This window comes from Varanus komodoensis, unplaced genomic scaffold (genome assembly GCF_004798865.1).
Source record: "Varanus komodoensis strain SLA01 unplaced genomic scaffold, ASM479886v1 scaffold3, whole genome shotgun sequence".
In the NCBI taxonomy this organism is placed as follows: domain Eukaryota; kingdom Metazoa; phylum Chordata; class Lepidosauria; order Squamata; family Varanidae; genus Varanus; species Varanus komodoensis.
The window spans coordinates 58776864-58799044 of NW_025335761.1; the positions used below are offsets into that span (position 1 = coordinate 58776864).

At 47.0% G+C, this 22181-nt stretch overlaps 1 protein-coding gene and 1 long non-coding RNA gene across 5 annotated transcripts in view; one reads left to right on the forward strand and one right to left on the reverse strand.

The window, feature by feature from the left end:
• Positions 1–462: 462 nt before the first annotated feature.
• WDR89 (WD repeat domain 89) lies at positions 463–21529 on the forward strand. 4 transcript variants are annotated; one of them, XR_006415260.1, is made up of 2 exons: positions 463–562; positions 18044–18082. XR_006415260.1 is itself a non-coding variant. In XM_044435596.1 (2 exons), exon 2 carries the CDS (start codon positions 19622–19624, stop codon positions 20771–20773), a length of 1152 nt encoding a protein of 383 aa, XP_044291531.1. In that variant the 5' UTR covers positions 466–562; positions 19584–19621; the 3' UTR covers positions 20774–21529. The 4 variants fall into 4 exon arrangements, 3 of the variants coding, with proteins under 3 accessions (XP_044291531.1, XP_044291534.1, XP_044291532.1); XM_044435596.1 differs by lacking the exon at positions 18044–18082 and adding an exon at positions 19584–21529 and having other exon boundaries at positions 466–562; XM_044435599.1 differs by lacking the exons at positions 463–562; positions 18044–18082 and adding exons at positions 864–2171; positions 19584–21529.
• The window catches only part of LOC123026240, a 29384-nt gene continuing 27815 nt past the window's right edge, over positions 20613–22181 (reverse strand). Inside the window, exon 6 of the long non-coding RNA XR_006415261.1 lies at positions 20613–20748. This is a non-coding gene — a long non-coding RNA (uncharacterized LOC123026240). The remainder of the gene's footprint in view (positions 20749–22181) is intronic.

A 22181-nucleotide genomic window follows, 5' to 3' on the forward strand; every position in this document is an offset into this window, starting at 1 on the left:
TGCTGCCATTTCTCCGCCCTTTTCGTTTCTCTGCGCAGACGTCCTTGCAAAAAGACGCGAGTTCACGGCGCGATCTCCGCCTGCCGGGACGCTCCGGGAAAAGCGATACGACAGCGCCCCCTGGCGCCCATGCTATGCATCCGCATCCCACCCGCAATGACAAGGAGAAATTCATGCGCAGCGGTGTTGTCCCTTCCGGTTCCGGGTCAAATATTCGGGGCACCCGCAGCGAAAACACAAACAAACAAACAAACAAACGATCAGTAGCACCATAGAGTTGTGGGAGCAGAGCGCCACCCCTCCTTCAAAAGAGCCGCGTCGGAACCGGATGTGACGAAAGCTCAGAAGCCTTTTAATCCTATCTCAAGAATGGCGGCTGTGGGTGGGCCGAGTTGGAAGTCACGCCTGTTTGGTCTGTGCCCAATCAGCACAGCCTTGGGCTCCTTCGAGTGACGGCGCCGTTATGTCGCACGCAGGCGGCCAATGGGCGACAGCAGGCGGAGCAGGAAGGAATGTTGGACACGCGGGGAGGGGGCTGCTCTTCTTTGAGCTTCTGAGCGAGGTAATGCACGTGTGTGTGGATTTGCGTATAGCACGTGTGAATGGTTGACCCGCAGGGCCGAGTTGTATGTCTGTTTCTTTATTTAGGGGACGCTATCCACCGGACATAATTTATCAAGCTCCCGCCATTTGTAAATTTACGAAGTCTATACGTGCCTACTTAGAAGGAACTCGGTGGGGCTTGCTCCCAAGCAAGTGTGTCTGGGCTTGCAAATTAAATGGTCCGTTCAGTGAAATGGTTGTTACGTAGTCCTTAAAGGGTGAAGTAATGCTGCTTTAGGATGCCGTATGTGCCATTTTTAAAAGGGGGTTGGCTTTTTGCCCCCTAACAAGTATATTCCTAAAGTGGATCTTGATGTTAGACTTCTGTGTTGTGAGGCAAGGGAATTCCGAACCACTCTACTTGGGAAAAGTTGGAAGAGGAGGGAAAATTCTGAGGTTGATGGTGCCCTTTCATATCACAGAGGAAGATCACACTTTGCACGCTACTCCATATGTAGGAAACTCCCTGTGGGTGGGAGTCTAGTCCAAGCAAGGATTCAAGGAAGTGTGTTGGGCTGGTATTGGTTAATTCTGGATTTCAAGAGAGATGGTTTATTTTTCTTTTGTATGAAGAATAACATTCAAAGTAGCATTCCCCGCTGCACTACGAAGCAGGCTCCCTCAATTTGGACCTTGATTCTCATCAGCCCAGGTGGCCTGGACAAGGGTCAGGAATGATGGGATCTGTAGTCCAAAACACCTGGTGCATACGAGGTTCAGAAAGGCTGTTCTGAAGTTTCACACTTCCCAGCACCATCATCTTTCAGTGAGATGTACTGCTGTTAGCCAATGATATGGAAAGCAGGTCTTCTGGAGTTTAAATGCCACACCAAAGTGGTCCTTGGCTGTGCTGTAACATGAAGTGCACCTGCTTACTGTACAGGTAGCCTCCGGCCAGATTCCTTCTAGGTGTGTTGGCACTGCAGGTCCTATGATTCACCAACAAGCGTGTGCAGGGCATCACAGGTCTCTTTCGCTGAGAGCCAGCAGCCACGTAGTGCCACCAAATGGACTCATTAAGGAATGGTTCCTCCTTCCAGTTGAAGAGCTGTGTGGCAGGTTTAAAATAAGACACCCTCACAGAACAGACTGATTTTTTTCAGCAGCTTTTCAGAGTTCTCCCAGCTGGCCACCATGCATAATGTTGTGGCTGGACTCATGTTTGGAGCTGCCAGGACAGACCATGCCTGGCCAGATCGGTGACCACTGGCTTCCAGATAGGTTCTTGGCTCAGTTCAAGATGTTGTGGTTGGCCTTTAGAGTGCTGAATGCCCAGGTTCTCCTGCCATACAGTTCTGCTCATAATCTCAAGCCAGTTCCTTCTCGTCCTTTTGCCAGAAGAAATGCAATTGTTTGGAAAATTGAAGAGGCCTGTTTCAGTGGTGGGATAGACTTGCAAAAAAACCTTTGTTTTGCTCCTTTTTGCTGTCTTTGAAATAGGCCACATGCATGTTTAGTCAGAAAAAATCCTACAACTCCCAACATCCTCCAGCTAGCCAGACTTCTTTCTCTCTGTGGATGCACAGGATTGTTCCAAGGACAGTCTTATTCTGATGGGCATTTTTAAGGTAGATCCTTTTGTTTTTTCTTTTCTTTTTTCCCCTAATGCAAACAATAGATTTGCATTGCCATTGTTACAGTTTTGCTTTTTTTCCTGAATAAAGAAAAAATGCAGAATATCCACTTTGATGCTTTCAGCTGTACTGGACTACAAAGCCTAGCTGCCACCAGCCAGCTATGCTGAAAGTTGCAGGCAACGACCTCCGCAGGGCTCCAGGTTGGGGAAGTCTGTGTTCTACCAACTCATTTCAGTTGGGTTGTGTATGGGAGCTAGTGTAGAGCCGCTTAAAAGTCTGAACTGTGAGTGTGGAAGTCCCAGTGTAGACTCACACCTGGCCTGCCTTAAAGGGCTCTTGTGAGGATTGCAACAATATTGCATATGAAAGGCTATAAAACTTTGTGTAAGTGTTGGGGTTATTACAAGTTATCCTTTTTACAAGTGAGGTCTGTAGAAAGATGTGGTAGTAATGTATACCACATTCCCCACAAGGAATTCTCTTCTTCCAGTTCTAGCCAGCCATGTCTTCCACCTGTAAACTATTTCGTACTGGGCCTCCATGGTCATGTTTTGCTTTTCCAATTGGCAGTCAGTCTTCTATGAATGCTGAACCTGATCAGTGCTCAGGGGGCTGATATCTTGCCCGCTTACGTATGTTTAAAATATTCTGTACTTCCTCACACCTCAGGACAGGCTGATGCCTTTTTCTTGTCTCTTTGCTGGCACTCAGCACCTGCATTTGTTATTAGAAAGACTGGTTTCTATTTCCAGGTCACCTGGAGTTTAATATTATCAAGGAACAAGGTGCATATGCCTGAAATTAACCATAAATATTACATCTAGTCTTGCCAGTCCTCTGCGCAAAAGCAGTTATCTGATACCCTAAGTCACTTCTTCTAAGGCATAAAGAATTGCTTTGTGCAGCTTGAGCAATTTAGTTGCCAGTTGTGTAGCTTCTTCAAGTCATGCTGCTGTTGAAACATGGCTTATATAATGTGTATTAGTGTGGGAATTGCAATATAGCTGGAAGGCCCAGCTGGAGAATTAATTAAATGCAGAACATGAGTCACGCTCAGACTTTTAAAGAACGTTCTCTTGCTTGAAGGTCTAAGAAGCTTCCAACTATTGGCCATTTTTACTTGTAATTGGTGGCTCTTTTCTTGAAACAGTTCAGCAGTTCTTGAAATCTTTTGGATCTGTATTTCTAAAAAGTCATTTAAAGACCTAGTTAGCACATAATTCTTGCATTTTTGTGCAGTGCCCAGAGAGCTTCAGCTGTGGGGTGGAATGGAAATGAAATGCTAACCGAATGTTTGCTTAACCCATGGTTTGTTGCCCATCAGAGTTTCTCAGCCAGTCTACTGAATAAATTGGTTTGTTTGCTCAGTTCCTGAATTGTTAGCTTTTCTTCTCCTGTTCCTTCTCTACATCCTCAATGTTTTTGCAGTGCCATAGTACTGGCATGGAGAGTGGCCGTTATTTTTCACCACTCTTGCTGTTCCATCTGTCACCTTGGGCTGTTCTTCTCCTGCTTCTTCTAAGCAGATCAGGACAAAGGCTTTTAGTTAGAAAGAGTCTACTTAATGTTGAAACTGACCAGTTAGGCTGGCCTTATAGTACACAAGGAAAGAATTGAGGAAGCCCATAACAGAAGGAACAAGCAAAGCTTGTACTAGTTATTAAGGAAATGAGACTTAAATGATCAGAAATTGATTGCAAAATGAATACCCCTTCTGCCTTCCATACTGAAAAAAGCAAACTACACCTTCAAGATGGATCTCCTTGTTTCAGGGCCAGTTGCTTGAAGCATCTGAGGCTTCTCTTAAATGGACATCATACCCTGGAATGAATTATGCTGGGTCTGCCCCCCACCGCCACTCACTAAGCTTTCCCATAGTATTTGAAATTTTCTGATTTTTAGTGCCTGCCTGGCTTATATCTGGCTCCCTTGGCTTTGATATTTAAGCTGCGAATTCTGGCACCACCTCTTCATCTGACCTGGAATCAGATTCCACCATCTTTGATGGCTCTTTTAGAAGAGAAAGCCCATTCATACACCTGGTAAAATAACCCATCATTCTGGGATTCTTGTTATGTGCCATCAAGTCCTCTCTTTCTTATGGTGACTCTATGAATTGAGTTTCCCCCAAAATGTCCTACCCTTGACAGTCCTGCTGTTTACTATCGGAAGATGGAAAAGCCAGGTCGAGCTCCAAGTCATCTACAAATTGTGATGCCTTGAAGAGTTTTGTGATGCCTTGAAGACTCATTTTAGCATCATCAGCATGATACACTGAGGACACTAGCCAAATTTAGGGTCCAGGTGACTTTACCCAGCATTGCTGTTCAGATCAAACAGCCTAAGGAACAGAATGGAGCCCTGTGGTACTTCAAAAGTCACGACCGTGATGTCAAAAGTTCCTAAGGTGGGGATCTCCTAAGGCTTAAGGTGGAGGCAATCCAGAAAGATACCATAGTTGATGGTATCAAAAGCCGCTGAGATGTCCAGGAGAACAAAAGAGTTGCAGCCTTCCCTTCCACCCCCTGGTGCAAGTCATCCAGCAGGGTGTTTTCTGTTTCTTGCAGGTGCTAGATGGCAGAGTCCAAGGTTTTCTATAGCTGGTATGCCATCCGAGACTTTGCAGAGTTGTCAAGACACCTCTTGCTTAAGAACCTCAGCAGGTTAGCAACGAGGTTATAGTTTCCTAAGCAGAATCTGCATTTGGCTTTTTTAGACAGTGGATTTTAACGCTGCCTCCTTTCATGGGAAGGTGGTCCATGTCCATTATGGCCAGAATGCACCCAGTTGGCCAGTGTGGAATGCTGGATTCCACAGGGCTCCTTCTAAGGGAAATGCTTTGCATTGCAAAGAGCATTTCATTTGCAGCTCCCTCTGGTGGTGGTGCATTTCCAAAGCGCCTTTCATTTGAGTAATACAGAACATCCACTGCAATCCGCATTACTGGGGAGCATCCATTGTCTTCAAAGGAGCAGCAAGTGCTCTCTCTCCTCCCCCTTCCTGCCTGCCTTGCAAGTAGGGGCAACTGCACCAAAGGGGGTAGAATGAAAGGGAACGAAGGCTTGCTTTCAATATTTATGAGCCAGCACTCAGATCCACAAAAAATTGGTTTCTTTTTAAATAAGGCAATTAACAGCTGTTGAGCAAATAACATCCAAGATCAGTTTTTCCCCCATTATGCAACTTAAAACTCTGCTGAAATAGATTTCCTCAAGGAAGGGAGGTATCTTATTGGGAGGAAGGGATATAGGAAGTTAAATTCTAGGCTTTGCTTTTTCTTGTCCTTCTCCCTCCCTTTGTTACTTTGTCTAACTTTAGTTTCTTAACTGATTAAATTTATCTCCCAACTTTCCACTAAAATATCACTCAAGGAGACTAAAGATAAAATAGAAGATTGAAGAGATCATCTTAAAAAGATGCAATAAAGCACGTCAAACAAAACTAGCACACAAAGGGAAAAAAAGCGACCAGCAGTTTGACAACCCAGTCTAGCAGCAGTTCCACTTAGAAGGCAAAAGCCTGGCTGAATAAAAGGGCTTTGCTTGCTGGGAAAAGCGTAACAGAGTTGGACTCGCCTGGCTTCTTTGCAGAGGAGCAACCACCAAGAAGTCCCTTGCTCACGTCCTTGTCATTTCTGCCAAGTTTGAATCTTAACATGTTCGAATCAATATATATTATTCTGTACAATGAATCTATGTAACATTGGATTTCCTAACATGGCCTCCTAAGTTCTTGGTTGAAGGGACATCCAAACTGGGCACCGCTGGGCTCTTGTTCTGCCCAGCACCAACTCTGAGCAAAGGACACCATGTTCCTGCTCTCTGCTGTAGTTCAGGCTTGCATTGCCATAAACCAGCGACGGGAGATGCCCAGTCCTGGCTGCGGACAGTAGCCTTTCCAAGCGGCCTGCCAGCCTTTCCTCCTGGGCTGCCAGCGTGGCTGGAGAGCTGCACTGACCAAGCAAGGGCAGCTGAGCAGTGGAGCGAATGAGGCTGGCTGCACATGTCGCCACCTCCCCTGCCCCGCTTGAATTGAACAAGACAAGCTCTCCCTTCGTGCGAAGAAAGCACAGTTGCAGATGAGGAGCTGGTCTTCACTGCAGGGAGGGGGTGAATCTTCCCCTCCCTTTGCAACTCCTACATCCTGATTTGTGCATGCCAAAGAAAGTTGGAGTGGCAGAGAGAGAGAAAGCAGAAGGGAAGGCCTTGACTTCGCGCCGCTGCTGGTGTCCCCTGCCTTACTCACATGCAGGACGTATCCTTTGGTACTCACATTTTTTGTTCCTGAAGCGCCTGTGGTGTGTTGGGTGATATTTTAAGCTTTTGGTCGAGGCATTTCCTTCTTTCCTTCCTCTCTTTCAATCAAGATAATGCAGGCTTGTTTTCTTCCCACTGATTGGCTACCCAAGTCTGCAGTTTTTGAGATGTGTCTTGCCGAGTTACAGTATTGGGAACACCTGCCATAACTACTTTTGCTGTGTTTTTCCTTCTTTGATACCTGATGCTTGAGGAAAAATGTTAGCCAATAGGGCTTGTGTGTTTCCAGGTCTGGAACCACTTGATCTGCTCACCTGGAGCTTTTCAAAAGTTTGGGATGTCAGTCTCAGCATTTTTGAATACTCTGGCCTGGATGAACTGGCGTTGTCGTCCTGAACATTTAGATCCAAGCTGTGGAGGGCCAGAGGGGAGAAGCTCTGTGCAATCGAGGGTTGGCTCAGATAAAACACTGAACCATGGTTTGCACTAACTACAGTTTAGATTTTGGTGTGGTGGTGGACAGCTCGATGAAAATATCAACCCCGTGCACAGCTGCTGTGAAAAAAGGCAAACTCCACGCTAGGCCCCTATAAAAAGAATTGAAAATAGAACTGCTAAAATCTTACCCCCCTTGTACAAGTCTGTGCTGTGAACGGCAGCTCAACAATCGAGGGGTTGGAGCAATGTCCCTGCGAGGGCAGATGGCTGCAACTGAGATGGTTTAGCTCAGAGGAAAGGTGAGTAGGAGAAGGCATGTAGAAGCATTCGGCATTGTGCAAAGTGTGGAGAGACCTTTCTCTTTCCCTCTCTCTCTAGTAATATTAGAAGCTGGGATCATCCCATGGGAGATCCAGGTCAGATAAAGGAATTGGTTCTTTGCGCAGCACATATTTAAGCCATGACATTCACAAGATGCAGCAGTGGCTGCCCGTTTGGATGGCTTTAAAAGGGGATCGGGCAAATATGGAGGAGGAGGCTACAAGAGCTACTGGGCCTGGTAACTGCTGGCTTCCAGTATCGGGCAGTCAGCCTCTGTGCGCCAGTTGCTGAGGTACGTGGGTAGGAGGGTGCGGTTGCACTTGTTCCTGTTTGTGGGGCTCCCTGGCCAGCTGGCAGCCGTTGCATAGATGGGTTCCTGGACTAGGTGGACCCCTGGTCTGATCCAGTGTAGCTCTCCTTATGTCTGCAACTGGATGTTCTCCAGGTGTACAGGCGAGCCATGGCGTGGGCAGGTTCCCTTTTCCCCGGCAGTCCCTGATCTTCCATTCATGCGGCTGCTCGCAGGGTTGCTCGGATATAACACCAAGCCAGTTTGCCCAAACTGTGGTTTTGGATCCCAGACTGAGAGCCCCTCTCAAAGCAGGTTTTGCTTGAAGGTGTTTGTTAAGAAGCCATCATAGTTGAGTGTTACATCTGTGGCCCCCCAGGCATTGTTTGAAGGGCCACGGGATTTTTTGGGATTCTCAGGTCAAGGGTTGGAGACTGTGCTCCTACCTCCGATCTGGAAATGGAGCTCGGATTTCCCTCTCTTGCTCCCTCAAAACTGATGTGGAAAGGACTGGGCCAGATTAGGATTAGTAGTGAAGTGAGGAGACTGGAGCAGCCAAGGTGTAGGGTATCCTTACGGTGCTACACCATCTTCCTCTCCTCTTAGATTGGTGAAAAAAGCTGCCAGTGAAAGTGGAGAGCTGAAGGTGCGGGGAGGCAAAGCTTGCCTCTGCTGCTCTTCCTGTTGTGCACTGGAGACTCGGAAGGCTCCAACTCTGGGAGCTTGATGGACATCCTGATAGGACTGTGTCCTAAGCTTATGAACATTTGGGACCTTCTCAGCTTTGGAAGTACTTACTCATTGAAATATCAGGATTCCACTGGACCTCCAGGAGGCATGCAGAAGGATCATGGGAAGTAGGATGTCTCCATGGAATGCCTTCCAGGAAACTGAGATAAAGGATCAGAGCCTGGTGGTAGAGCACATGCTGTGGATGCAAAAAGAACCAGATTCAGTCCTGATGTTTGCATGCAGGGCCAGAAAGTTCCTTGTCCTTCCCTGAACAGTTGCTGCCCAGTCAGTGCTGGAAATACAGAGCTCGACGAGCTTGTGCTCTGACTTCCTGTCCAGTCTTGGGATGTAGGTAGTAGAGTAGAAGAGCCTTTATACTAAGGGTCAGAAGCTAGGAACCAATGCACAAAAGTAGCAGGAAGCCAGTATAAAGGCATGTAAAGCAAGGTTGCTGTTGTGTGCCATCAGATATTCTCAGACTTATGGCCACCCTATGAGTGAAGGCCTTCCAGAAGGTCCTATCCAGGACAGCCCTGCCTAGCTCTTGCAAATTGGAAAGCAGGGTAAAGAATAATAATAGAGTTGGGAAAGAAGATTTTAGCAAACGTTCAGGATGAGTTTGAAGTGGGAGGGAAACCACAGGAAAGACCGAGTAAGGGAATGTGTGTTGTGTGGTCTTGGTGTGTCACTGCAGATGGACATCAACCATTCTTGATTTAAACATGAAACCACCTCTGGTTTTTGTGGGGCTTCATGGGTTGCTCTTGGTGCTGTGGAAACCATTGTAAAATCACATCCTTGCCAAAAGATTCTCAAAGAGGAGGAGGAAGAATGTAATTTCTGAATCACTGGTCTATTTTTGAAAACCTTGTAGGATTAAAATGACTCACAGGTCTCTCCTTAGCCTAAGAAATGATGTTTATAACCAGTGTGTCAAATGCTGAACACACAATAACATTCTGTATTCTGATAATGTCAAAAGTCACATGGGCCACCAGGCCTGTTAGGGAAAGCTTCCCTATGCTTTTATATCTTCGATGTATAGCGAAAAGTAAGTGTCTTTGCATCCCGTTGTCCAAATCATCATTGGAGAGCCAACCTGAGCAAGCTTTGGAGAACATCTGACCACTTCTGTGACCTGTTATAGAAGTGCTGTTTTCTCCTTACAAACCATAATTTGTAAACTGGAAGTCAGCTTCTGTGGCAGGTTTCCTTCTCTCTGGAGCAAACAAATTTCCCTTCATTCTCATTTCAGAGTTAACCATAGTTTTGCATTGTATCTGCATCTTTCTAAACCACCATTCCTGGTTTGAAGTTTTTAGCAAGCTATGGTTAAGAAAGCTTGTGTTGACTAAAGCTGAGACTGGAAGGCAGCAATGCATGGTTGGAGTGTGTCTGGGGAGGACACCGAGACTATTCAAAAATCGCCATCCTGTGGGTGTGCACCTGTCTGTCAGAGAGGTTGACACCAGGAGAGAGTTGGCCCCATTGCCAGGTGATGGCCATGCGTTCTCTCAGGTGGTCAGAATGGAACTGCAGAGGAAGCAGGAGGTGGTTGAAGGGTTGGGTTAGTACTTAAGGGGTAGAGGCAATTGAATGAAGGTGGTCATTTAACGAGGTTGCCTGTGGGATGACATGTTTTGGGTGGTTTTGGTGTCCTCGTCAGAGGAAAAGAAAAAGTTGGCTGCCATATAACCCCCTTCCCATCTGGAGGTTGAGAAGCAGACTTGTGTCAGAAACTGTAGAGTTTGTCCACGACACACAGATCTGGCACATGGATGCGTTTACACACACACAAACACACTGGTTCACATCAGTACAGAAAACCATGGTTAATGCCAGGAAGGAAAGGAAGAGAGATAGAATATATGTTTGTAAGGTTGGCTCCCGATTTACTGTGTGTGGGTCCTGCAAGGCTTGCCTTAAGTCTGTTCTGGGCCATGCAAGCCTTTTCTGCTTGGTACCTGACCAGAAAGTGTGTATTTTCCTGAGAGCGACACTTAAAAGAGCTTGATTATATGAGAGAAGAAGTCCCAGGTGAGCAACTGAACTGGGATTCAAGATGATGGATGCTTTGGAGACAATGCATGAAAATAGCACATCCAGTCTGGCACGCCAGGCTAGGTCCTGAATTTTCAGGCTTCCCACTCGCCTTGTCCATTTTTGCCTGTGGAAATGCCCAGCTCTTACTTTGCTATTGTTCATGGAAGATAATCATTTCCTATTTCTTCCATAAATGCAGCACTGCTTCTCCTGCCTCCTATTCAAAGTCTCCTGTCAAAGTACCACCATGACTTCCTCTTAGGGAGAGGAAGAGCTGGCGGCTACACCCTGGGCTCTCTGCCTGGAGTGTTTGTTTAACCTTCAGCCGGCCATTCCTAATGAGTCCCAGGATCCCATTTGCACCATCTGATGTTCGGCTGTATGTCCGCCATGTGGCTTAATGAGATGTGGCAGCTGACAAAAATACAGACTTGCAGGTTATTACACCATTGTGTGGAATGTGCTCCTTTCCTCGGAAAGGCGGTGCCCCTGTGCTGGGAAGGGCATCTAAACATTGCCCCAGAAAACATGGAAATGAATTTTTACATAAAATGCCAAGGTATACGATAGCAACTGGAAGAATTCCAAACCCGGTGTCTTTCTAGACGACTGAAATTCCTTTGGTGGAACACTAGGCCAATTTTCAAGTGCGCTGTTTCTTCTAAACTAAACTAAAGGTGCATGCCGCTCCTACACCTTCTAAAATGGGAGTGTTTAAAATGATCAGTTATCTACCCATAGAGAAGTCCGTCCCTTTGATGCCCAGCTTTCATTTGTTGCCTTCATTACAATAGGTCTAACAATTAAACCAAAGTCGGGCGGCCGGGGGTGTTACTTTTGACATTCCATTTTGCAGTCACAAAAGAGAAGAATTGACCTGGCTGGCACTGGCTCTGAGTGAAGTAAGGCAGGTGGGGAGAAAACTTCTGGCCCAAATAAGATTGCTATCCTATATCTGCTTCTCTTCAGTTAAGTCCTATTAAATTCAGTGGGGCTTATTTTTGAGTAATCCTGCAAAGGATTGCACTGTAACGTGGCTTGTTGAACTGTTCTTATTTGTTTGTGTATTTCATTTTTATAGCGCCCAATAGCCGAGGCTTTCTGGGAAGTTAACAAAAGTTAAAAACACACAAACAAGAAGAAAAATGTAATGTAAAACAATAAAACCACGAAATTGCAACTGATCGGCACTGTACAGGGTAAAATGCAGTATAAAAACTGCAATACTGGGGCTACTGGAGAAGGACCCCCAAAGACAACCTCAGGGTCTGAGTGGGTATATGTGGAAGGAGGTGTTCCTTCAGATAACCTGCCCCCAAGCCATTTAGAGCTTCCGATGTTAGTTCTAGCGCTTTGAATTGGGCCTGGACTTCAACTGGCAAGCAGTGCTGGCATTACATGTTCTTGACATGAGGGAGGGGGATAATGGTATTTTAGGTTATAGTCATGTTAACATTCGTAGAAAGAGCAAACAGCCTCCTTGCTCTTAACTGAGAACTGATCACGGGGCGAACCCAGGTCCATGGCTAGGTCTTTGCCGCTTCCTTTCAGTCCCAGTTTCAATCCCCAGCATTCTCAGGTTGGGCTTGGAAAGGCTCCTGGTGTGAAGCCCAGTGCTCTGATTTTTGATTGATGCTCAATGGTGCATTGATCCAATGGTGCAATGTATTATTTGGACAGCTTCACTGGATTGGTCTTGTATTTTACATTGCATTGTATCTTCTATGTTGTGTTATGTATATTTTTAATCCTTTTTATGAGATGCATTGTGAGCCTTTTTAGAGGCCTTTTCTGCGCTCTGAAAGAGGACATTAAAATCTTGAAGGCAACCCATCCAATAAGGCAGTTGCCTATATTCTCTTGAGATTAAATGGATTTACTGTTAGGCAGAGAAGAATCTTTTGCCATTGTGGGGATAGAGGGGGAAAGATGAAGCACTCTGGCTGCTCTCAGCATGAGGATTTGAGTGTGAGAAGTACACAAGGGCGCCGCTATTTTCATCCATGTAATACTCATTATCTTTGTTACTGATTGATTTGATTTCTACACCTTCCTCTAGATTTGGAAGGCCTGATATACAGAGAGTTGTACGCCAAAGTGTCTTGACTGTGCCAGGTTAGGGGAGCTTGCTTTGGACCAGCCTTCCACAAACTTAAATGTTCAGCCAACTATCATCATCATCATCATCACCGTCATCATCTGTTACATTTCTCTACTTCCTGTAGCCAAAGCTCTTTGAACAATTCACAACGTTAAATCGCCCATCCAGATTTCAACCAGGCCTGACCCTGCTTAGCTTCCAAGATTAGGCAGGATCAGACACTTCAGGCTATATGGACTAGGGCTAATGGGATTTGAAGTCCCAAACATCTGGAGGGCCCCAGGCAAAGGGAGGCGGTTGGAGGCCATGGGTGCTATCTTAGCACGTGTGTTTGCACTTCTGTTTGCTGAAAGAACAAGAAGGCTGGTTGCAGAAGGTGGTTAACCTGCTCTGCTTCCACTGATGTGCTTGCCCAGCCACTGCTCCTTCTGCCGGGCACCTTCTGGTTCTGAAGCTTGGCTAGAGGGGGAAAATCAGCATGAAAATACTGGGGATGCAAGGGAGAATTGGTGGTAGGTTAGTGGGTCAGGAAAGCCAGTTTCTGCTTCTGCATTCCTGCTCTGCGAGAAAGGTGGGGTTGAGAGCTCTGTGGTCCTTGTAGGCTTGGCTTCAGGTAGACTCAGCATCTCAGCCTGTGAAATGCTTGGCTTAGATCATTTTCTAGTCAGTGGCTTTTTGCACCAGACTAAGTACATGCACATCACAAAAAGGCAAGACTCACTGGAAACACCATCCTGCTAGGGAATGTCAAAGGCAAAAGAAAAGGAAGATGAACAAGAGAAACACAGAAACAGAGCGAGTCAGAAGGGGCCTCCTGGGCCATCTAGTCTGACCTCCGGCACCAGCCGGCTCTACTCACGACATGCCCACCATGTGGACGTCCAGCCTATCCTTGAACACCCGCATTGATGGGGCCTCAACAACCTCTCGTGGAAGCCCATTCCACACCCTCGGGTTCCTGACTGTCAGGAAGTGCTTCCTGGCATCCAAATGGAACCTTGGCTCTGAGCTTTGCTCCGTTGGAGCGCATCCTGCCTTCCTCTGCAGGGGAGAACAGGTCTCTCCCCACCTCCATGTGACATCCCCTCACATACCTGTATGTCGCCAACAGATCCCCTCTGAGTCTCCTCTTCTCCAGGCTGAAGAGACCCAGTTCCCTCAGTCTCGCCTCATACGGCATCCCCTGCAAACCAGCCACCAACCTTGTGGCCCTATGCTGCACTGACTCCAACCTGGCTATATCCTTTCTGTAATGAGGGGCCCAAAACTGAACACAATACTCCAATTGCGGGCGCCCCAGAGTTGTGTAGAGTGGTAGTAATACCTCTCTTGATCTAGAAGCCACACTTCTGGCTGTGCAAACAAGGGTGGCGTTCACCCTCTTGACCACCACATCACACTGTTGACTCATGTTTAGCCTGCAGTCAACCAGTACCCCGAGGTCCCTTTCACAAGTGCTGCTCTCCAGCCACTTGTTCCCTAACCTGTACTTATGACACCTATTGCTGTGCCCCAAGTGCAAGACCTTGCACTTATCCACATTGAACGCCATCCTGTTGTCTCCTGCCCACTTCCATAGTCTGTCCAGATCCTTTTGGTTCTGGAGTACCTGCTCCTCAGTTGTGGCCACTGCTCCAGTTTTAGTGTCATCTGCAAATTTGATCAGCAGACTGTTCACCCTTTCTTCCATGTTGTTAATGAAAAAATTAAACAGGATCGGCCCCAGGACAGAGCCCTGGGGGACCCCGCTTGTCACTGGCCGCCATCCCGATGATTCCCCATTAATGGTTACCTTCTGCTTTCGGTCAGTCAACCATGCCCTAATCCATCAGACAGTGCTTGGGTGTATCCCAGAACTCCTCAGTTTCTCCACCAGGATATCATGGGGCACTTTGTCAAAGGCCCTGCTGAAATCCAGGTAAAGCACATCCACTGTGTCCCCTCCATCTAGCCATCTCGAAACCTTGTCATAGAATTCCACAAGGTTCATCCGGCAGGACCTGTTTTTTGCGGAAGCCATGTTGTGTGGCTGCCAGCCTCCCTTCCCTATCTAGGGTTACTAGGTCTCTCGCTATTATGAGCCTTTCCATTGTCTTTCCTACAATGGACATAAAGCTAACTGGTTTGTAATTCCCCATGTCCCCTCTGCTACCCTTTTTGAAAACTGGGACCACTGACGCCACCCTCCAGTCCTCTGGAACATCACCTGTTTTCCACAAGACCTCAAAAATGGAGGCCAGTGGGCTTGAGGAAACCCCCGCCAACTCCTGAGGTACTCTTGGGTGTACCCCTTAAGGACCTGGAGCCTTTATAACATCCAGTGCCCTGAGGAGTTCCTCAATTTCTTGGGTGGGGGGGGGCTCTAATCTGTGCCCCTAAGTCCCCAGCCTCATCTAATCTCCTATGCGGATATCCCCCGTCCTGCTTTGGGGAGAACACAGAGGCAAAATAGTCATTTAGCATCTGTGCCTGTTCCCTCATATCAGTCACTAGATCTCCTTCCTCTTTATTTAGTGGTCCCACCACTTGTCTCCCTTTCCTCTTCCTATTTACATGCTGAAAGAAGCTCTTTTTGTTGCTCTTGATATTCTTGGCAAGTCTCAGCTCGTAATCAGCCTCAGCCGTGCGAAGAATCCTTCTGCAACGGGCCTCCTCCTCCCGGTATACCCTTTTGTCTATTTCCCCCAGTACCATTTCCTACGGAGGTTCCTCTTTCGTCTAATCCCTCTAACCACCTCCTTTCGCATCCATGGCAGCACTCTCCTCCGCCTCCCCACCTTACTGACTAGAGGTATTGTCAAGGCTTGCGCCTCCAAAATCTCCCTTTTGAGTGCCATCCACCCCTTTTCAACTCGCTTACCTTCCAGTAACCTCTCCCAGGAGACTTTCCCCAGTCTGGCCTTCAGTTGGCCAAAGTTGGCCCTCTTGAAGTCCCAGTTTCTAGTGCTCGACCTGCTGCACGTCCCCAGTCCCCTGATCTCAAAGCAAAGGATGGAGTGATCACTCGCATCCAGAGCTCCCCTAACCTGTACTTCATCTATCAGCTCCTCCCTATTGGTCAAGACCAAGTCAAGGATGTTTCCCCCCCCTCGTCACCTCTCGAACCCCGTGTGAAAAACCCTCCACCAAGAAGGATGGACTCCACCAAGGAAGCCACAGCCTTGTGTTCCCAAGAGCTGAGCAGGGCTGCCAAGGACGGGACCTTTTGGAGGGCTTCCTTTCTTAGGGTTGCCATACTTCAGAGACGACTTGATGATATGTAACAAGCGCACGCTGTAGGCAGTGTTCCATGGCTGTGTTAATCCAATGAACTGTTCCACGATCTGTTTAGTAAAATATTTTATAGGAAAAGGGGCTGCGTTGTTTTTCATAACTTCATTTTCCATTCTGGAATTAATAAGGCAAGCTGCAGTCTGGGCCTTCTGAAGAGCTTAGCCTACTGAATGGTATTTAGGAGCTGGGCAGTGTTTATGTAATTATGTTGCTAATAGCCTGTGCAGCCCTAAAAGACAGATTTAGGATGGCTAGGCTGAAGTCAGCTTAGATTTCTTTGGCTCTGCAGCCAGAAGGAACATTCCTTTTCCACCAAGGAATATGAAATGGCAGTTTACACAAGATGTCACTATTTAGTGCTTTAAAAAGCACTTGCAAATGTGGGCTGAAGGGTTCCTTTGATGTACAGAATTAACCCTGGACTGCCTTGTCACAGGATATTATTGCAGTGATTGTCTTAATGAGATTATTTGTGACTTGAGAGTTAAGCTTTTCCTTGCTGAATGTGTTTGTGTGTCTGAGTGGGTATTTCTGGAGATTACGGTTTAGCCAACAAAACAACAGGCTGGGGGTTTGTAGCTCATGGAGGAATAGCCGAACAGGGTAACGTTATTCCAACACATGATGAGATGTTACGGGTTGGATCACTCACTGTTCAAGGCACTCAGTAGCTGGAAGACTCTGTTTTCCATCGCTTAAAAACATCTCGAGTCAACAACAAAGTAAAACAACCATGTCTAAAATACTGAAATAGCCCAAATTGTGCTTTCCATTTCTTGTGGGCAATTTTCAACACCATGGCCAGGGATCCTTGTGCGCTCAGAAATGCAAACAGGTCTTCTGGATAGCTTAGTAGCAGACTTGGCCAATCATTACACCAAGGGGAACACCCATGTCAACTAGAGCAATTTCTGTTAAATGGAGCTTCCTTCCTTTATTAACCTCCCATACTCCCCCCCAATACATCTCAGTTTAAAAAGCAGTCTGGATGTTTTTGGGCTGCACATTCTGAACTCGGGCCAATTCAGGTCTTCCTGCACTATGGTAAGAACTATGAATTTGACCCTGTGCCTGAGTGTGGTTTTAAAATGCAGCAGCTGCCGAGCGCCTGGCTGTAATTCTACCTTTTGACTGGACACAGAACCGGCTTGCAGTGCAATCGTATGCATGTTGATTCAGAAGGAAGCCCCCACTGAGGTCACTCAGGGTTTTACCCCAGATCATGTGCACTGCAGTTTGGCTTTAGTGTTAGGATCTGGACAAGTGTGAGGGTGCATTGGATGGATTAAAAAAACTTGGGAGTGCGGGAAGGACCAAGATTCAAGCCCCTGTCTAGCTGTGGTATGCACGGTGCCCAACTAATGTTTTATTCTTCTGGTCATTTAACAATCCTTACAGCATCATGGTGGTGGCTTTGCTGATATTCATTTTGTTGCTGTTTTGGTGGACTTGTATTTTTATTTATGCAAGATTAAGCTATCCGGGGATAATAAGTAATGATTGCTAGATAGTACCTTCTCCCATATCCTAGGGCCACATCTCTGAACTAAGAGTTCCTGCAGAACACAAGTTGGAGGGTGCTTTGCCCTCATGCCAGGCATGTGGGTGTCCTGTAGGTATGTGATTGGCAACTGTGGGAACAGATGTTCGGGTTAGATAGGCCGTTGGTGTGGTGCAGCAAGTCCCTTCTGATGTTCTTAAATGTTTCTGATTGTTTGATGGTAAAGTGTGGTATAGAAATGCCTTAAATAAATTAAGGGTGGTCAGCTTAAATAAATGCCTTAAATAAAGGTCATCAATGCCTCTCTGAAGGACGGCCGGGTGCCTGCCCCTCTAAAAGAGGCGGTAGTCAGGCCAGTCCTAAAGAAGGCATCCCTGGATCCACAGATGGCCGCCAATTATAGATCGGTGGCCAACATCCTGTTTTTGGGCAAGGTGTTGGAGCGGCTGGTGGTGGGACAACTCCAAGCTCTCTTGGATGAAACTGATTATCTGGACTCATTTCAGTCTGGCTTCAGACCCGGGTATTGTACTGAATCTGCCTTGGTCGCCCTGTATGACCTGTGCAGGGAGAGAGACAGGGGGAGTGCGTCCCTGTTGGTTCTCCTGGACCTCTCAGCGGCTTTCAATGGTATCCTTCTGCATAGGCTAAGGGGGCTGGGAGTAGGAGGCACTGCTTGGCAGTGGTTCTGCTCCTACCTTGACGGACGATTCTAGAAGGTGGTGCTGAGGGACTTTACCTCTGCGCCATGGCAGCTATGCCATGGAGTTCCGCAGGGGTCTATTCTGTCACTCTTGCTATTCAACATCTGCATGAAACTGCTGGGAGAGGTCATCTGGAGGTGTGGGCTGTGGAATCATCAGTACGCTGATGATACCCAGCTCTTCCTCTCTTTTTCAACCAATCCAGGTGAGGCAGTGGCTGTACTGAACTGGTGCCTGGTCGAGGTAATGGGCTGGATGAGGGCCAATAATCTGAAGCTCAATCCAGACAAGACAGAGGTCCTGCTGGTGAGTGGTTCGAACTCCTGGGTAGGCGACTTGGATCTTGTCCTGAATGGGGTTGCACTCCCTCTAAAGGACAGGGTCTGCAGCTTGGGAGTGCTCCTCAACCCAGAGCTGACTTTGGAAGGTCAAGTGTCGGCGGTGGCGGGGAGCGCTTTCCATCAGCTTCGGCTAATCCATCAGCTGCGTCCCTACCTGGAGGACAACTGCCTAGCAACAGTGATGCATGCATTGGTTACTTCCCAGTTGGATTTCTATAACATGTTCTATGTGGGGCTGCCCTTGAAGAGTCTGGATACTTCAGATGGTGCAAAATAGAGCAGCCAGGTTGCTGACGAGGACTGGGTGTTATTCTCATATAACCCCAGTCCTCTACCAGCTTCACTGGCTTCCCATTGAAGTCTGGGCTCAATTCAAGGTGTTGGTAATCACCTATAAAGCCCTTAACAGCTTGAGACCTGGATACCTAAAGGAACGCCTGTGGCCATATTTGCCCTCCCGCCCCTTGAGATCGGCAGCAGAGGCTCTCCTCCAGGAGCCTTCCGTGAGAGATATCAGGAAGCAAAGTACCCGGAGGTAGATCAGGGGTCCTCAAAGTTTTTGAATAGGGGGCCAGTTGAAAATATGCAGCGATCGTTGTGGGCTGGTGAGGTGGGGGTGCCTGGGGGCACAGGCTGGTGAGGTGCCATTGGGCGCACACGAGGCAGCATCAGGCGTGCGCGGTGGTGGCTCGCCTGCTTGCTCGGAGATCTCCCAGCAAGTCCAAAACCATCTCCGAGCAAGCAAGCCACCACCTCCCCGCCCGCTCAAGCACGTGCACGGACGGCGAATGGTGGCGTGGGCCTGATAGATGGCCATGGTGGGCCGGATCCATCCCACGGGCCATAGTTTGAGGACCCATGTGCTAGATGGTATCTGCTTTATTAAGCCCTTGGAAGATGCCACTCAGTTTCCAGAGCAAAATGGACCCTCTAATTCCCAAATCACCTTCTGGATAATAGGTGCTTCCTGAGTTTAGAGAAGCTGTCCCCCCCATATGCAGGGCTGACTAAATCTTTTGCTGCCCGAGGAGAAGGGTAAGATGGCAGCCTCTTTTATGTGCAGAAGTGAGCTAGACTGAGACTTGGACCCTGCTTTAACTGGCAATTGGACAGTGTCATTTACCGCACCTGATGGCATAGAGGGGCTGGGACAGGTTGCAAGGCATGCTTCACACTTGGCACTCAGGAAAGAGGCCGGGGTGTCTGGGCGACTGTCATCACTGCCCCCGTCTGCTAATGGTTTGGCTAATGCCTCACTCTGCTAATGCCTCACTCTGACTAATGGTTTGGCCGGCCCTGTCCAGAGTCAAATGATTTTGGTTTACAGGATACGTGCAAAATGTTTTGCATCTGAAATGATTAACTGTGGAAAATGATTTAATTAGGTCTATTTATTAATTGCAGGCACCTACCTTTTTGATGCAGTTTTAGTCCCAGTTGCTATGGAGAAGATCAAAGAGCAATTTTCCAATCTCCACATAGCAAAACGGTGCACGTTAGCAGAAGACCCAACTTACTTCCTGGACATAGATATTTCAAGGGGAAAAAAGAGTCATTTAGTAGCTGTTTCCTGTTCCAGCAAATCAGTTGGTGTTTACAATAGAGAGACATTAAGCTTACTGCGAGAATATAACAGCCATCCTGGATTGCTCCATGGTGTCAGATTTGCACATGTGTGTGAAGGTGCCTTGTTTTCAGCCTGCAGTGATGGAACGGTGAAATGTTGGGATACCCGAGTAGCTACGGTAGAGCCAGTACAGTTGTTTTGTGGCTCTCCTTCAGATGTCTTCATCAGCTTCGATATAAGCTGCAATGACCTTATCCTATGTGCTGGCACAGAGAAAGTGGATGAGGACACCTTCATTGCATTCTGGGATGCCAGAGGATGCACAAGCAGCCCCTCTTCCAGCAAAGGGCCCCTGGGCGTCTATTCAGAGTCCCACAATGATGATATTACTAAAATATGTTTTCATCCCACCAAACCAAACTGGGTACTTTCAGGGTCCACTGATGGATTGGTGAACGTGTTTGATATCAACCAGGACAACGAAGAGGATGCTTTGTTTTCAACCTGTAACTCTAATTCATCAGTAAGTTTTGTTGGATGGGCAGGAAAGGACTGTCAGCAGGTCTACTGCATGACGCATGATGAAGGATTCTGTTGGTGGGATCTCACCCGGCTGGAGACCGCAGAGCCAATCACATTGTTGCATATTCCAGATGCCAGAGAAGCAGTCAATGCAGGAAATGCCAAGCTGGACTACTTAATTGGTGGTTTGTATCATGAAAAGTTGGGGAAATTGTCTGTTGTTGGAGGGATGTCAACAGGCAGCCTGTATTTCATGGATTGTTGTGCTGATGGCCTGAACTGTGTGGGAACCCTTCAAGGAGGACACTCGGCCACTGTGCGCTCTTTCTGCTGGAACATGGAGGATGGTTCTTTGTTGACTGGTGGAGAGGATGCACAGTTGTTGCTATGGAAACCTGGAGCTGTGGATAAAATCTTTGGGAAGAAGACTTCTTTGAAGGCCACTTCTTCTCTTCATCAGCGAGTGAGAGTCCGCCAAAACTATTTCAAGAGCAAGAAAAAATGATGTTTTGTTAAGTCGGGACAAGAGCTATCTAATTTGTTGCAAGCCTCTTTCTTCAATCTGCATGGCCATGGTGGCTAGGGATGATAAGAGGTGGAGTCCAACACCTCTGGGGGATGACTGGGTTGAGGAATGTTCTAGTGGAAAAACTGGGCTAGTGTGTTGTGGTAAGGACAACAGAATCCTGTAGCACCTGACATGAGCTTTGACGGACTAGAGTCTACTTTGTCAAGTATACATTTCCACAGTAAATTAGTGTTTCCACTTTTAAGGGCTGCCCTTTTAAAAAGCTGAACTGCTACTTGCCATGCTAGATCATTTGGAGGTATGTGATTTACAATTTATCATTTGGGGGTATGTGCATCATGAGCAAGTAGGAGTCTCTCCTATCAAAGAGTAGGAGAGATTTACCAAAGAAAAAAATTATCTTTTTTTTCTTGTGACTGCCTCACTTTAAATGTTGTTCTTATTTATACAGCCTAAATTTTATGTTTTACAAAAAGAAAGGGGTGTGTGTATGTCAAAAGAAGAGCCTGTAGAAGAAAGTAAAAGGGAAAAAACCCTGACCTACAATAATGGTGTCACAATAATGCCTCAAAATAATAAAACAAGTGCTCTTCCCTTCTTCCATCCCCTTCATTTTGTGGAATTTGATGCCTCATTTGGTTTGTAATGAATGTCTTGGATTCTGTAGGATGTTAAGAACACAATAGTGAAATATCCCTCTGTTTGGGAAAAATAAAAAAGAGTAAATTAAAAGGCTTGTTGCTGCTGCTTCTTATTTAAGAAGTTTTTAAAAAGAGCTTTAATCTAAATTTATCTCCCATAACGAATGTGTGGTTCAGCATGGTAGTGGGTGGAATTAGGTGGCATTTTTCTTTTCTTACTCATACGGTGACATCTTGGCAGAACCAGGGGTGCAGAAGGTTGAGCGGTGCATGAGGAGGTCTGCCAAACACGGGTTTTCTGCTTCTCCCCAATCAGAGCCCGATGGGGGACCCTTTCAAGCCACTCCATCTGCTGAGCTTGCCCGCTTTTAAATGGCATCAGACTTGCACCTGCCTTTTAGTTCCTTTTTGTGATTGTGCTGCTTTTTGGGATTGGAAAACAGAACATGCCCAGAGAAAGGCCACATAAAGTATCAGTCAGGCTTTGTCTGCTCAGGAGAACATAAGAAGAGTCCTGCTGGATCAGTCCCGAGGCCCAGCTAGCTAGCGCTGCATTCACGCCACAACCGCTCTGGGCCACCATCGCGCACTCGTGTTTCCTGAACATTTCCTCAGGCAATCTTTGTATCTTGGGGAGGATACCACTAAATTGAACTGAACTGATAAGCAAGAGGAACAAAATCATGCCTTGATCTTGATTCTGAAGTGAGACGTCGTAGGCAGCCAAGAAACTTCCCTTGTGT

Bases quoted from the DNA above. Each gene is read 5' to 3' on its own strand.
- WDR89 (XM_044435596.1), top strand. From the start codon at position 19,622: ATGGAGAAGATCAAAGAGCAATTTTCCAATCTCCACATAGCAAAACGG.